The sequence below is a fragment of the Oncorhynchus masou genome, chromosome 12, assembly GCF_036934945.1.
Source record: "Oncorhynchus masou masou isolate Uvic2021 chromosome 12, UVic_Omas_1.1, whole genome shotgun sequence".
NCBI lineage: Eukaryota > Metazoa > Chordata > Actinopteri > Salmoniformes > Salmonidae > Oncorhynchus > Oncorhynchus masou.
In genome coordinates, this window is record NC_088223.1 from 62016270 (window position 1) to 62032195 (window position 15926).

At 47.3% G+C, this 15926-nt stretch overlaps 1 protein-coding gene across 1 annotated transcript in view; it reads right to left on the reverse strand.

The window, feature by feature from the left end:
* Positions 1–15926, reverse strand: part of LOC135549376 (glutamate receptor 3) — a 107845-nt gene that overhangs the window by 14477 nt on the left and 77442 nt on the right. Inside the window, exons 9-12 of the mRNA XM_064979363.1 lie at positions 15609–15716; positions 13589–13795; positions 10717–11090; positions 8910–9108 (exon numbers count right to left, since the gene is read on the reverse strand). Coding sequence (XP_064835435.1) covers positions 8910–9108; positions 10717–11090; positions 13589–13795; positions 15609–15716 — 888 coding nt within the window. The remainder of the gene's footprint in view (positions 1–8909; positions 9109–10716; positions 11091–13588; positions 13796–15608; positions 15717–15926) is intronic.

Sequence of the window (15926 nt, forward strand, 5' to 3'; positions counted from 1 at the left end):
GAGGCGTTACTACAGACCCAGGCTCGATCCCAGGCTGAGTCACAGCCGGCCGCGACCGGGAGACCCATGAGGGACACAATTGGCCCAGCGTCGTCTGAGTTCGGGGAGGGCTGGGATGTCCTTGTCCCATCACGCTCCAGTGACTCCTTGAGGCGGGCCGGGCACATACACTGCGTACAACTGGTGACAACTTGGTCATTGGTCACATTGGTGCGGCTGGCTTCCGGGTTAAGCGAGCATTGAGGCTTGGCAGGGTCATGTTTCGGAGGACACGTGACTCTCGACCTTCACCGCTCCTGAGTCCGTACAGGAGTTGCAGTGATGGGACAAGACTGTGACTACCAATTGGGGTAGAAAGTACAAAACAATTTACAAATTATAATGATGTGTATAAATAGCCTATACATGGATGCTTAATCTGACAAAACAGAGTCAACTTGGCAATTATAGCTATTGTCCAGGGCTCCAAAAAACATCATATAATATTGATAAATAGATAATACGATTTAATCTAACAGTCCATTTCTGGCAAGTCTTTGCTTGGTCATATCTTTTTCACTTTTGAATGGCACCACCAACCATACACACGCACGCACACCCAACCATACACACACACACGCACACCCAACCATACACACACACACAAGCACACCCAACCATACACACACACACACGCACACCCAACCATACACACACATGCACGCCCAACCATACACACGCACGCACGCACAACCATACACACGCACGCACGCACACCCAACCATACACACACACGCACGCCCAACCATACACACGCACGCACGCACACCCAACCATACACACACACGCACGCCCAACCATACACACGCAAGCTCAACCACACACACGCACGCTCAACCATACACACGCACGCCCAACCATACACACGCACGCCCAAACATACACACGCACGCCCAACCATACACACGCACGCTCAACCATACACACGCACGCTCAACCATACACACGCACGCCCAACCATACACACGCACGCACAACCACACACACGCACGCTCAACCATACACACGCACGCCCAACCATACACACGCACGCCCAACCATACACACGCACGCCCAACCATACACACGCACGCTCAACCTTACACACGCACGCACAACCACACACACGCACGCCCAACCATACACACGCACGCCCAACCATACACACGCACGCCCAAACATACACACGCACGCCCAAACATACACACGCACGCTCAACCATACACATGCACGCTCAACCATACACACGCACGCACAACCACACACACGCACGCCCAACCATACACACGCACGCCCAAACATACACACGCACGCCCAACCATACACACGCACGCCCAACCATACACACGCACGCACGCCCGCCCAACCATACACACGCACGCACAACCACACGCACGCACGCCCGCCCAACCTTACACACGCACGCACAACCACACACACCCAACCATACACACGCACGCCCAACCATACACACGCACGCCCAACCATACACACGCACGCTCAAACATACACACGCACGCACGCCCAACCATACACACGCTCGCACGCCCAACCATACACACGCACGCTCAACCATACACACGCACGCCCAACCATACACACGCACGCTCAACCTTACACACGCACGACCAAACATACACAACGACCAAACATACACACGCACGCCCAACCATACACACGCACGCCCAACCACACACGCACGACCAAACATACACACGAACGACCAAGCATACACACGCACGACCAAACATACACACGCACGAACAAATACACACACGCACGCCCAAACATACACACGCACGACCAAACATACACACGCACGACCAAACATACACACGCACGACCAAACATACACACGCACGCCCAAACATACACACGCACGACCAAACATACACACGCACGCCCAAACATACACACGCACGACCAAACATACACACGCACGACCAAACATACACACGCACGACCAAACATACACACGCACGACCAAACATACACACGCACGACCAAATATACACACGCACGCCCAAACATACACACGCACGACCAAACATACACACGCACGCCCAAACATACACGCGCACGACCAAACATACACACGCACGACCAAACATACACAAGCACGCCCAACCATACACACGCACGCCCAAACATGCACACGCACGCCCAACCATACACACGCACGCCAAACATACACACGCACGCCCAACCATACACACGCACGCCAAACATACACACGCACGCCCAACCATACACACGCACGACCAAATATACACAAGCACGACCAAACATACACACGCACGACCAAATATACACAAGCACGCCCAACCATACACACGCACGCCCAACCATACACACGCACGCACAACCATACACACGCACGACCAAATATACACAAGCACGACCAAACATACACACGCAAGCTCAACCATACACGCACGCCCAACCATACACACGCACGCCAACCATACACACGCACGACCAAATATACACAAGCACGACCAAACATACACACGCACAACCAAATATACACAAGCACGCCCAACCATACACACGCACGCCCAACCATACACACGCACGCCCAAACATACACACGCACGCCCAACCATACACACGCACGCCCAAACATACACACGCACGCCCAAACATACACACGCACGCCCAACCATACACACGCACGCCCAACCATACACACGCACGCCCAACCATACACACGCACGCCCAAACATACACACGCACGCCCATCCACACACATGCACGCCCAACCATACACACGCACGCCCAACCATACACACGCACGCCCAAACATACACACGCACGCCCATCCACACACATGCACGCCCAACCATACACACGCACGCCCAACCATACACACGCACGCCCAAACATACACACGCACGCCATCCACACACATGCACGCCCAACCATACACACGCACGCCCAAACATACACACGCACGCCCAAACATTCACACGCACGCCCAAAGACACACGCACGCCAACCATACACATGCACGCACGCCCAACCATACACACGCACGCTCAACCATACACACGCACGCACAACCATACACACGCACGCACGCCCAACCATACACACGCACGCCCAACCATACACACGCACGCCAACACACACACGCACGCACTCACGCCGCCAACCATACACACGCACGCACGCCCAACCATACACACGCACGCCCAACCATACACACGCACGCCCAACCATACACACGCACGCCCAACCATACACACGCACGCCCAACCATACACACGCACGCCCAACCATACACACGCACGCACGCCCGCCCAACCATACACACGCACGCCCAAACATACACACGCACGCCCAACCATACGCACGCCCGCCCAACCATACACACGCACGCCTGCCCGCCCAACCATACACACGCACGCACGCCTGCCCAACCATACACACGCACGCACGCCTGCCCAACCATACACACGCACGCACGCCCGCCCAACCATACACACGCACGCACGCCCGCCCAACCATACACACGCACGCACGCCCGCGCCCAACCATACACACGCACGCACGCACGCCGCCCGCCCAACCATACACACGCACGCCAACCATACACACGCAAGCACGCACGCACGCCCAACCATACACACGCATGCACGCACGCCCAACCATACACACGCACGCACGCACGCCCGCCCAACCATACACACGCACGCACGCCCGCCCAACCATACACACGCACGCACGCCCGCCCAACCATACACACGCACGCCCAACCATACACACGCAAGCACGCACGCCAACCATACACACGCAAGCACGCACGCCCAACCATACACACGCACACGCCACGCCCAACCATACACACGCAGCACGCACGCCAACCATACACACGCACGCACGCCCAACCATACACACGCACGCCCGCCCAACCATACACACGCACGCACGCCCGCCCAACCATACACACGCCCACCCAACCATACACACGCACGCCCAACCATACACACGCAAGCACGCACGCCCAACCATACACACGCAAGCACGCACGCCCAACCATACACACGCAAGCACGCACGCCCAACCATACACACGCACGCACGCACGCCCAACCATACACACGCACGCACGCCTGCCCAACCATACACACGCACGCCCGCCCAACCATACACACGCACGCCCGCCCAACCATACACACGCACGCCCAACCATACACACGCAAGCACGCACGCCCAACCATACACACGCAAGCACGCACGCCCAACCATACACACGCAAGCACGCACGCACGCCCAACCATACACACGCAAGCACGCACGCCCAACCATACACATGCACGCACGCCCGCCCAACCATACACACGCACGCCCGCCCAACCATACACACGCACGCACGCCCGCCCAACCATACACACGCCCACCCAACCATACACACGCACGCCCAACCATACACACGCAAGCACGCACGCCCAACCATACACACACACGCACGCACACACATTAGCATCTGTAATTCCTCTCTTATCCATATTGATTGTTCATTAAGCACCAGTTCTGATGTGCTCTCCAAAATCACTCTACAGACCCAGCAGGAGCTCTGAGGGGGAAGAGGTTTCCTAAGTTCCTGCTGGCTATTGACTGACTAATTAAGCTTTTGGGATATAATTAGCTGGACGTTCAGCTGTTTCTTCTATCAGGTGGTGGCACACCGACGCAAACATAATGAACACTTTCTCATATTGCTCTGAACCCAGTAAATCCTCATAGAACGTGTCAACCTGTTTAACAGAGGTGGCTGGATACAGAAACCCCAATGTCACTTCATTTCATGCTGAGTTAACTGAATATGAATATATTATAATTGTGACACAAGTGCAGGGGGAGTGCTGTGGTTCTGGGGAGGTGATCTGGGATGCTAATAGTCTACAGAACCCCTAACGGCCTCAGCTCGTCTTCACTGCTCCTCTGCTCTTCATATTGCAGGGACGAGCTTGACTCCTGATAAACTTGATGATTCCATCATTGGACTGTAATGTCAGTTATAAATAGGGCTGTTGAATGAGCACCTTGGTGGCACTGTATCCTGTAGAGATGGCGGTGTTCTCAAACAACTGATATGTAAGGGGGTAGGTAGGATCAGATCAGGGGTATTCAATTAATGAGCCAAATATGAGTCAACATGTTAATTATTAAACAAGAGAAAAAACAACCAATGCTGCAGTCAAAACATGAGTCTCTGATATGCATATACACCATCTGCTGCTATGTTGGCATCGGCATCACTCTGCTCACATATTTCACCTGATATTCACAAATGTCAAGACTGCCATATCGTTCTCATTAGTGACAGTTTCTTTTACACAAACAGCACACCAATGAATTGAGTGAAATTGAGCTGACATGCGCTGACTTGTAATCTTGAACAATGGCGAGTTAGCTTCCCTTACAACTTATTCCCAATATCACCACCCCAGAGAGCTGGATTTTAGCCCCTGCATCACACACTCATTTAAAGAGTACAGGGATTGACCATATGGGAGGTGATAGCGGGGGTGGGGTTGCTCAGCGGTTTTATTCACCAACAGATGTTGAACCCTTATGGGTGTCGAGATCAAGGGCAGATATTTTCCAGTCTGACAAAATCAGTGGAAATCTGCAGTACATTTAGCTCTTATTACTGCTACTTACACCTCCATGATTTTCAGGTCCCTTAGCCCAGGTCTCAGAGAGAGAAGCCATAATACAATGGAGGAGAGGGGACCTGAGCTGTCTCCACTGAAGGTCAGAGGGGAGAGGGCATTTACACAATACAGGTGACATGAATGAATGTGGCCAGAGAATCCAGTATAAGGTCACAGAAGGTGCTTTTAAATGTCAATACTGAAACCCCTGTGAGAGCACTTTTGTTATCACTTAAAACATATCAAGACAAATAATTGTTGATATCATATCAGATGGACTACAAAAGCCAATTATAAGACACCTGACCTGATCAGACTGATATTATGTTATATATGTTATATATTATAGCATATCCGTTGCGCAGAAGTTGCATGATAATATCTGCTCAATCCATTCTGAAAGATGGATGCATCTAAAAGAACAGCTGTCTCTCTTTGCATTGTATCATGAACATTTCAGCAGTAGCTGGATAAGTGGTGAATTCGGGGCCGTGATTGAATCATGCTTGACATCTGCACAATGTCAGTGGGAGGGACCATTCATGTAAATAATGGTAAATGAGTAATAGTTCATGACATGCTTAGCCATGCTGTGTAAACAGAGGGTAATGTCTGGGTAAAGATGTGTGCAGCTCCTCTGCTTGTGTTATTTGGTGTCAGCAATCATATGTGGGCTAAAGATCTCTTTTGTTCAAACGCAAATCTATATTCATCTATACTACAACATAAAATAGGCACATTGTGAGTCATTTTTCGGCCTCAGAATCCATTTGCAAAATAAATAAATATTAATGAGCAGATGAGCTGGCTCCCAGAGTGAAACACAAACAGCTCCAGCTGTCAGTCCATCTATCAACTCTCCATGTATGTTCTCTGAAGGCTTCACGGCTGTTTGTTCAGGTCCACCCCACTGGCAATTCAATGTAGGGATGAGTTGGCAAATAAATTATTTGCATTCTGTCTGTATGCAGAGTGCCTGTACACATGCAATTCTTGGATGCTCTTCTGGATATAAGATTGCCAAAAGTATTCAGATTTACTCTCTGGAAACAACATATGTAACTCAAACAAAAACCTGCAATTTCATTAGATTCATAATTCATTTCTCAGCTTAAATCAGGATCTATAACATGCACATGCCTGCTTTGGAAAGGAGATCTCTGTACTCAGATCATTTCTCTCCATGTATCACATACAGGCTGCCGTATCTAAGATGAGTTTTTACATATTTTTTATATAGATTTGTTTAACCTAGTTGGCTTGGATATCCGAACCAGCAACCTTTCGGTTACTGGCCCAACGCTCCTAACCGCTAGTCTACCTGCTGCCCTAAATGAATAAATGGAGATAAAAATACAAGCACTAAAAATCTATTTGATGTCTGAATATTATTCTTCTGACACTTTGACAACAACGGTGCAGGAGCAGTTGGGAGAGCATGTGATGAACTACGGTAAACCCTGAGAGGAGTAAGGGAGAGCATGTGATGACCTACGGTAAACCCTGAGAGGAGTAAGGGAGAGCATGTGATGTACTACGGTAAACCCTGAGAGGAGTAAGGGAGAGGAGGTGATGTACTACAGTAAACCCTGAGAGGAGTAAGGGAGAGGAGGTGATGTACTACGGTAAACCCTGAGAGGAGTAAGGGAGAGGAGGTGATGTACTACGGTAAACCCTGAGAGGAGAAAGGGAGAGCATGTGATGTACTATGGTAAACCCTGAGAGGAGTAAGGGAGAGGAGGTGATGTACTACGGTAAACCCTGAGAGGAGTAAGGGAGAGCATGTGATGTACTACGGTAAACCCTGAGAGGAGTAAGGGAGAGCATGTGATGTAAACCCTGAGAGGAGTAAGGATGAGAACGGTAAACCCTGAGAGGAGTAAGGAGCATGTGATGAACTACGGTAAACCCTGAGAGGAGTAGGGGAGAGGTGATGAGTAAACCCTGAGAGGAGTAAGGGAGAGGAGGTGATGTACTACGGTAAAACCTGAGAGGAGTAAGGGAGAGGAGGTGATGTACTACGGTAAACCCTGAGAGGAGTAAGGGAGAGCAGGTGATGTACTACAGTAAACCCTGAGAGGAGTAAGGGAGAGGAGGTGATGTACTACGGTAAACCCTGAGAGGGTAAACCCTGAGAGGAGGAGAGCATGTGATGTACTACGGTAAACCCTGAGAGGAGTAAGGGAGAGCATGTGATGTACTACGGTAAACCCTGAGAGGAGTAAGGGAGAGGAGGTGATAAACCCTGAGAGGAGTAAGGGAGAGCATGTGATGTAAACCCTGAGAGGACGTAAACCCTGAGAGGAGTAAAACCCTGAGAGGAGTAGGAGGTGATGGGTAAACCCTGAGAGGAGTAAGGGAGAGCATGGATGTACTACGGTAAACCCTGAGAGGAGTGATGTACTACGGTAAACCCTGAGAGGAGTAAGGAGAGGAGGTGATGTACTACGGTAAACCCTGAGAGGAGTAAGGGAGAGGAGGTGATGTACTACGGTAAACCCTGAGAGGAGTAAGGGAGAGGAGGTGATGTACTACGGTAAACCCTGAGAGGAGTAAGGGAGAGGAGGTGATGTACTACGGTAAACCCCGAGAGGAGTAAGGGAGAGGAGGGAAAGGGAAGCTGAGCCGTTTGAGGGATGACCTGCCAGTGTGTCATCAGAGCAGATATCCGTTTGCCTAGTGGCTATATGACTCTAATTAAGCAGCACATCTTTAAAATGTATCTGGAGCCTCTATTAATCAGTCTCTCTCTCTCTCTCTCTCTCTCCTATCTCCCTGTCTCTCCTTCTATCTCCTAGTTTTAATTAAAAGTCCCCTGGAATGTCTGCTCAGTCGTGACATTTGAAGTTTATGAAGTCCCTACACACCTGTCAATTATCTTCCCAGAAAGACATGGGACAAATCACTAGGCAGTCAACCTGCCTGCCAAACTAATCACATCTGCATTCACATCCAGTGGCTGGCACAAGTGGTTATATTTTTAATGCTTTGTTCCTTCTTTCTCTGGAGAATCATTCACATTCAGTAGTATAGACTCTGATAGCCACATGCTTTGCTTATTGTAGCATGACTTTCTTAAATACTTATTATCATAGCTACTTACTTATCTTCTGCCAGGTATCACACAGAATTAAATATCATACCATTCCCTGTGCTCCTTCTTTTGATGTCATCTTTTTTTTAAACTATGTTTTTTTCTAACCCTAAAGAGACATACGTTGTCACTCACCCTAAAGAACTCCTTAGTGGAGCCTGAGTCTAGGGTCCCGTAGGCAATCTCTGTCTGCTTGGCCAGGTCCTCAGCACTCTCTATGGGAGACACCATCCTCTCCACTGTGAGGAAGGCAGCCAGGTTGGCCGTGTAGGAGGAGATGATGATGAGGGTAAAGAACCACCAAACACCCCCCACAATTCTGCCCGATAGAGACCTGAGAGAGAGGGAAGGGGGAGGACAGAAGGATGTGAGAGCAGGGTGCTCAATCCTACACACTGACAAAGGGATGGAGGCTGCCATGCCTTTGGAGTCCACTGATTCCTGTTTAGAGTCGGTGTATCTGCAGTCTGGGTATCACACACCACGTATTGACATAAATGCACCGCCTCAGAGCATTGCCACAGAATGATCTTGGATTTATGTCAAATCTCACCCACATACCTCAACGATAATGCTCTTCACACAGAGAAAAACATGGTGTTGCTGTAAGAGATGTTGTACCCGCCTGGTTGCTCTATGATGCTTGCCTGGAGGCATGTGTTGTGGCTGAATGACACCACACACGAACACAGCAAGCAGAGGTTATTGTGCATCTGCTTCAATGAGGCTGACAATCCCCATTGGCAAGGTAACTACTAACCTTAAGCTTACTGTAGTCTATCACGTAAACTGATACTCCAAGCGGGAGAGTGACATTTACTAAATCGTCTTCATTAAATCCGTGTCATTGACTCTTTGGCATTTTATGGGCTCTTCAAATAGTACTAGACAGAAATGAAATCCTAACTCGCCATAGAATGTTGTGTTTTTTTCTGGTATTATGTTACAAGGATGAAATTGCTTGACTTTTATTTCGAGGGGACTTTCTCCTACTCACATTGGAGGCGACCACTCAGCTTTCAGTACACAGCACACTTTAATTCTTGAGTAATGCTTCAAAACAAAAATAATTTTATCATAAGAGACAGCAAGGTAAAAATAACTGAGAAAGGAATCCGAACAATCCATGCTTAAGTGTTGATGTCAGAGGACTATTACCCACCCTATAGCACTGTAGCCATCACTATTCAGGTGAGACTGATGCTCAGCTCTGATCAACATGGCCTGGAACACTCTCTCACTGACCTTCATTCAGATGGACTAGAATGGCCTGACATCCCAGACAAGATGAGGAGGGACAGCTTGAACAATGACAGTCCCCCGAGAAGGAACAAGGGACACACCACAACAGTGATGATGAGTGAATAGATGGACTGATTGAATGAAAAGAGAGGGGAGAGGACGTGACTTTTTGTCTATATAAAAAATAATTAAATGAGTCATGAGGTGGGGCCGAATCTAATGCTGTTAAGGTGCTTCATCAGCAAATGCATCAAAATGTCTTCCACTTTAAATACATTATATGCACCAGGCTGATGACCGTAAAATGGGACATGCAGCAAAAACACGGTAGCCCTCCAAGAGTCATGGGGAATAGGGGAAACTACTCTCGAATGTAATGACCCTGCGCATTTTACAGTCCCCGGCATGGTGGATATAAGTTATTTTATGGATGCGATGCATCACTGCTAGCATGCAGCCTGGAGAGTACAAGTGAAGAATGGTGGTGGTGTGTTTAAAGAGTATGAGGGAGAGATTGCATGTAGGTGGGATGGGCTGGAGCGCAAAAAAAGCCAAGACCAAACCCAAAAATAACATATATGCACCATGGCATTATGGGAGTTGTAGTGATTGTGACCATAAAATGCAGAGGGGTGGTACAGTATGTAGATGATAGGATGGCTGAGTTTGAGATGACGGAACATGGAGTACATTAACCAACCTTGGCGAGATATCGCATCCTTGCTGCATGAAGGCGCCCAGGGAGAACCACAGGCTATTAAAAATCCCAAAGTCGTTTGGTGGGTCTGGAGGGCTCTGGGGGTCTTTGGCCTCGTCGTTTTCGTCCAGATGCCACTCATAAGGGCTGAAGCGGCTGACCAGGAAGAGCACCACGCTCACGCCGATATAGGCAAACACTATACACATCCAGATCTCATAGGCCAGCGGGTCCAGGAAGGAGAACACACCCGGCTTTGACTTTTGAGGCTTCTTTATCATAATGGAGATCCCCAGGCTCATGAAAGGCTTAGAGAAGTCTATCACTTCCTCTCGTACCAGTGTTATAGTTAGAGGAGCCACTGCTATATCGGCTCTCTGGAAACATGGGAACAGGAGGAGGAGGAGGAGTTAGTGCTTCAAAACAGGGCACAAGCACATCACATCAAACTGCCTGTGTTATCAAAGCCTGACTTTGACATTTTTTTAAATAGAATGCCAATAAAAATTCCTTGATCAAAATCTAGTCATCAGGCATTTTAAAAAAAAAATCGCATTATGGCTATAACGTATTTATAATGAAACCAATGAGTAGAGATGAATGGTAAAATGAAATGGTGGATTAGAATGCATGCAATATCAGATATGTTTAAGAAGAAAGTGAGACCCGCCAGTTTAAAATGGGCCAATCTCAGTTAACGTTAGTATTGGCTAATGTCTCTGCCTTAATCCAAAAGAGCCCATTACTCAGTCAGATCCATCAATGAAGTAGAAGGCATGGAAACAGGAGATTGAAGAGCTTATGCAAACAGCCCATGATATTTGAATCAGCCTGGAAAAATCAACTCCTTTATCAGATTGTCTTCAAAGCCTCCTATCCTTATTAGTGAATATCTCAGCTCGGTAATAAATGTTCCAGCGTCTCAGTTCCCAGAGTCACAGCTGGACCGGCCTTGTCTTATAAATATATAAATACCATACAAGGGCAGGGGTTACCTTAGTGAGGGTTAGGCAGAAATCCTGTGAAAAACATAGCTCCCAGCCACTCCTTGTCTCAATATATCACTGGCTTATTTGCATGTGAATGGCTAATTAATGGTCTGGAGGCTGTATTTTTGATACAGAGAGGTGTCTCCGAGCTAATTAATGGTCTAGAGGATGTATTGTTGATGCAGAGATGTATCAGGGATAATGAATGGTCTAGAGGATGTATTGTTGATGCAGAGAGGTGTATCAGGGATAATTAATGGTCTACAGGATGTATTGTTGATGCAGAGGTGTATCAGGGATAATTAATGGTCTAGAGGATGTATTGTTGATGCAGAGGTGTCTCAGGGATAATTAATGGACTAGAGGATGTATTGTTGATGCAGAGAGGTGTCTCAGGGATAATTAATGGTCTAGAGGATGTATTGTTGATGCAGAGAGGTGTCTCAGGGATAATTAATGGTCTAGAGGATGTATTGTTGATGCAGAGATGTGTCTCAGGGATAATTAATGGTCTAGAGGATGTATTGTTGATGCAGAGAGGTGTCTCAGGGATAATTAATGGTCTAGAGGATGTATTGTTGATGCAGAGAGGTGTCTCAGGGATAATTAATGGTCTAGAGGATATATTGTTGATGCAGAGAGGTGTCTCAGGGATAATTAATGGTCTAGAGGATGTATTGTTGATGCAGAGAGCTGTCTCAGGGATAATTAATGGTCTAGAGGATGTATTGTTGATGCAGATAGGTGTCTCAGGGATAATTAATGGTGTAGAGGATGTATTGTTGATGCAGAGAGGTGTCTCAGGGCTTGTACAATGCCTGTCAATTATAACGGGGGATCACCTCTCTCTTTCAGCTCTCTGAAGAGGCAGGGCTGTCATTTGGCAGAATGGTTGGGAAAATGTTCATTAAGACGGGAAAATGCTTTTTCGTGCTAAATGAAGATGCTAAATGCTAAATGAAGACTGACAAACAGATGTTTTTAATTTTCACTTCACAGTTTGGCTGTCATCTGTCCTTAATTCCATATGTCCCTTAATGTCATCTGTCCCTTAATGTCATCTGTCCTTAATTCCATCTGTCCCTTAATGTCATCTGTCCTTAATTCCATCTGTCCCTTAATGTCATCTGTCCCTTCATGTCAGCGGTGCCTTAATGCCGTCTGGCCCTTAATGTCATCTGTCCCTTAATGTCATCTGTCCCTTAATGTCATCTGTCCTGCATGGCATCTGTCCTGCATGGCATCTGTCCATTCATGTCATATGTCCCTTCATGTCATTGGTCCCTTAATGTCATCTGTCCCTTAATGTCATCTATTCCTAAATTTAATCTGTCCCTTAATGTCATCTGTCCCTAAATGTCATCTATCCCTTAATGAAACATTAACCAGTTGGGGTTTTATGAAATAAGAAAATGGGCTCATACTTACATGTAGTGAGTGGTTCATAACATACATATCAATCTTTCACTTAAGATCTGATTTATGGAGTTACATATGGAGAAAAGCACACACCCAGTCAGTAGAGGATTGCGGGCCAGATCTGGTTGCTGGGTGGCACATATGGATCAGTGCTGCCACCGTAACAGTAAAAGGCCAGATCTGGTCCGAATGTGGGAGATGCGACCAGGGCGAGGGCAGGCACACTTTGCTTATGAGCCAGCTCTAGCTTGTGATATGTGACCCTAGCAAGAACCCGTAGTTGCTGGGCCACTTTTGAATAAATGTGGGCCACATTCACCCTGCTGGGCAAGGTCTGTCCTTAGCATGCAGAAGATCTGATTTAGGTGTGTAAACCAGATCTGGCCCACATACCTCAAGCCAGAGCTGGCCAAGCCCCCGTCCCTGTGATGGTGACAGTGCTTCAGTACGTCGAGACTGTCACTTACCCCATATACCAGTTCACCCACCATCCCGTTCCACGTCTTGGTCTCTGGATCCCTTGCACCATACTTCCCGTCCGCAACTACTGACAGTTTGTATCTTATCCCCACATGTTTTGCAATTTCAGCAGCTAAATCGACACAGTAGCCTTCATATCTGTCATTCCCCTCCAGCGACAAGTAGTTTCGCTTGTACATCACATAAGGAGACTCCTGTTAATTAAACATAATGTTGAGTTTATAGCATGCACACATTCCATTCACAGAGGCCAGTCCTCTTTAACCTACATGCATACATGCATGGATATGACACACACACACACACACACACACACACACACACACAGACATACATAGACATAGACAGACACAGTGCACACAGACAGGAAATACAAACAGAACAGCATGGACAAGAAGCGCCACATGGAGATGGTCACACTGCATGTGACCATGTGGGGTGTTGACTCGATCCACAGCCAAATGCAGCCAGATAGAGGCGGGGCCCGGCAGGGCCAGTGGGGACAGTAAAGGCCTGTGACTGACAGGCTTTAAGGGGGAAGGAGTGGGGCTGGTTCTCTCAGCAGGATTCCTCATGCTTAACCCAGCTATACTCTAAGGAAGTAAGGGCCGGGTGGAGGGTGCATACGCTTTGCATCGGCTTACTAGGACAGGGGCAGGTTGAACGGGGATTGGGAGACTTTCCAGTTCATCAAGTAAATGGCAGTGATTGGCGAGGGATTAAAGTACTGGTAGTTCTTATTGCAACACCATCAACCACATGTCATCGATGAATGTGCTGGGAGGCTGCATCCTCCAACTAATCAAACCAACTCCTGAGCTTATCTTCCATACAGAATACACTGGGAGGAGTTAAAACACGTGCTTGGCTCGTCAAACACTGAGGTGTGGTTGGTTTTCTTTTAGGCTTGGCTCCAAAATCATATGTGCCAGGAACGTAAGGGACGCCAGTGGGTAAAACAATGGTCAATTTCTTTCTTTCTGTGCTGAAGGTTTCTTTTCAAATCTCTGTGTTATTTGGACTGGGCTTCCAAAAGTCAAATACAGCTAATTCTGAAGCAAAACGAGATAACGACTGTCAATCTACAATGTCAACAGACTAACGCATGATCACTATATGAATGGTGTAACGATATTGCTCTCAAAACATTACAATGGTCCTACCATTTCCCTGTGTCTATCAGAAGTAACCTTACTAGTTATGAGTATGATCATGACATGCTTACATCTAGATGAGAATGTCTGACTTTCGTATTCTGAATTTGCCTAAGATGAGGACATAATAGGCAGAGTCAGAAAGAAGGCCATCGTTTTAAATGTAAGATAAGGCTTACCTTATTTTACATTTAAACAGGACCAATGTCTTCTTACTAACCGTATATACATCCATCATTCTTTTTTATTCATCTCTCTGCTTGAACAAAAAAAATACCTTATCTATAATATCTCTAACTATCCCTGACCTTTGACCCTTAATATCTCTAGATATTGGAGGAAGCCACAGAGGTTATACTTCAGTACAGAACTCGTAATGGTTGATCCAAAATAGATTTTAACAAGGGGATAAACAAACCAAAGCTTTTTTATGTCCTCCTCAAATGGCAGTTATTTTGCAATTTGCAGGTAGTTTTGCTGTATCTATCCCCGTCATCATTGACCATTTACTTAATGAGTAAGAAACAGGTTTTACTTACGTACGTATGCACTGAATGTGTATTAGATGACGTCTATAGGCTCTAACTAGTTTCATTACCAAAGCCGTTATTGTGATGTCACTGCTACAACAGGCCACCGTAATATGGAAAATCAAAATGCTTTATCACCCACACGGATACAGTTGAAACACTCTTTGTGAATCGACTGTTTCAACATGTAGTGAGTGGATGGAAAGCAACTCAAAAGAAAATAGTTCTACCCTCCCAGGACAGAATGTAACAATGGACACCTTGACCTTGAGTGGCAGAATTTTTTAGAGGTGGAACATTTAAAATCTGCTTGGAAAGTGTACCATAATAGTAGTGACCACAATCGTTCGGTTTTCCACAGAAGAGGACTCGTTGGTGACCTGCGCATCCACAATAAATACATATTTTTCGTATTCATTCCAGTACCCGGTCTGAAAGTGACAGAAACATCATAGTCATTACAAGAAATAGCCATTTAAAAGACATTTGTCAGTAAAGCAGTTGGCAGGTGAGCAAGGTGAGCATGTCTGATGAGAGTCTTGGCCTGACGGGGGTATCTGATGATGTGTGAGATAAAAAGCCCTGTGTTGGTGCTGTGCTTGGAGATGAAGCTCTAACCTCTGCTACAGATACAGTGGGGG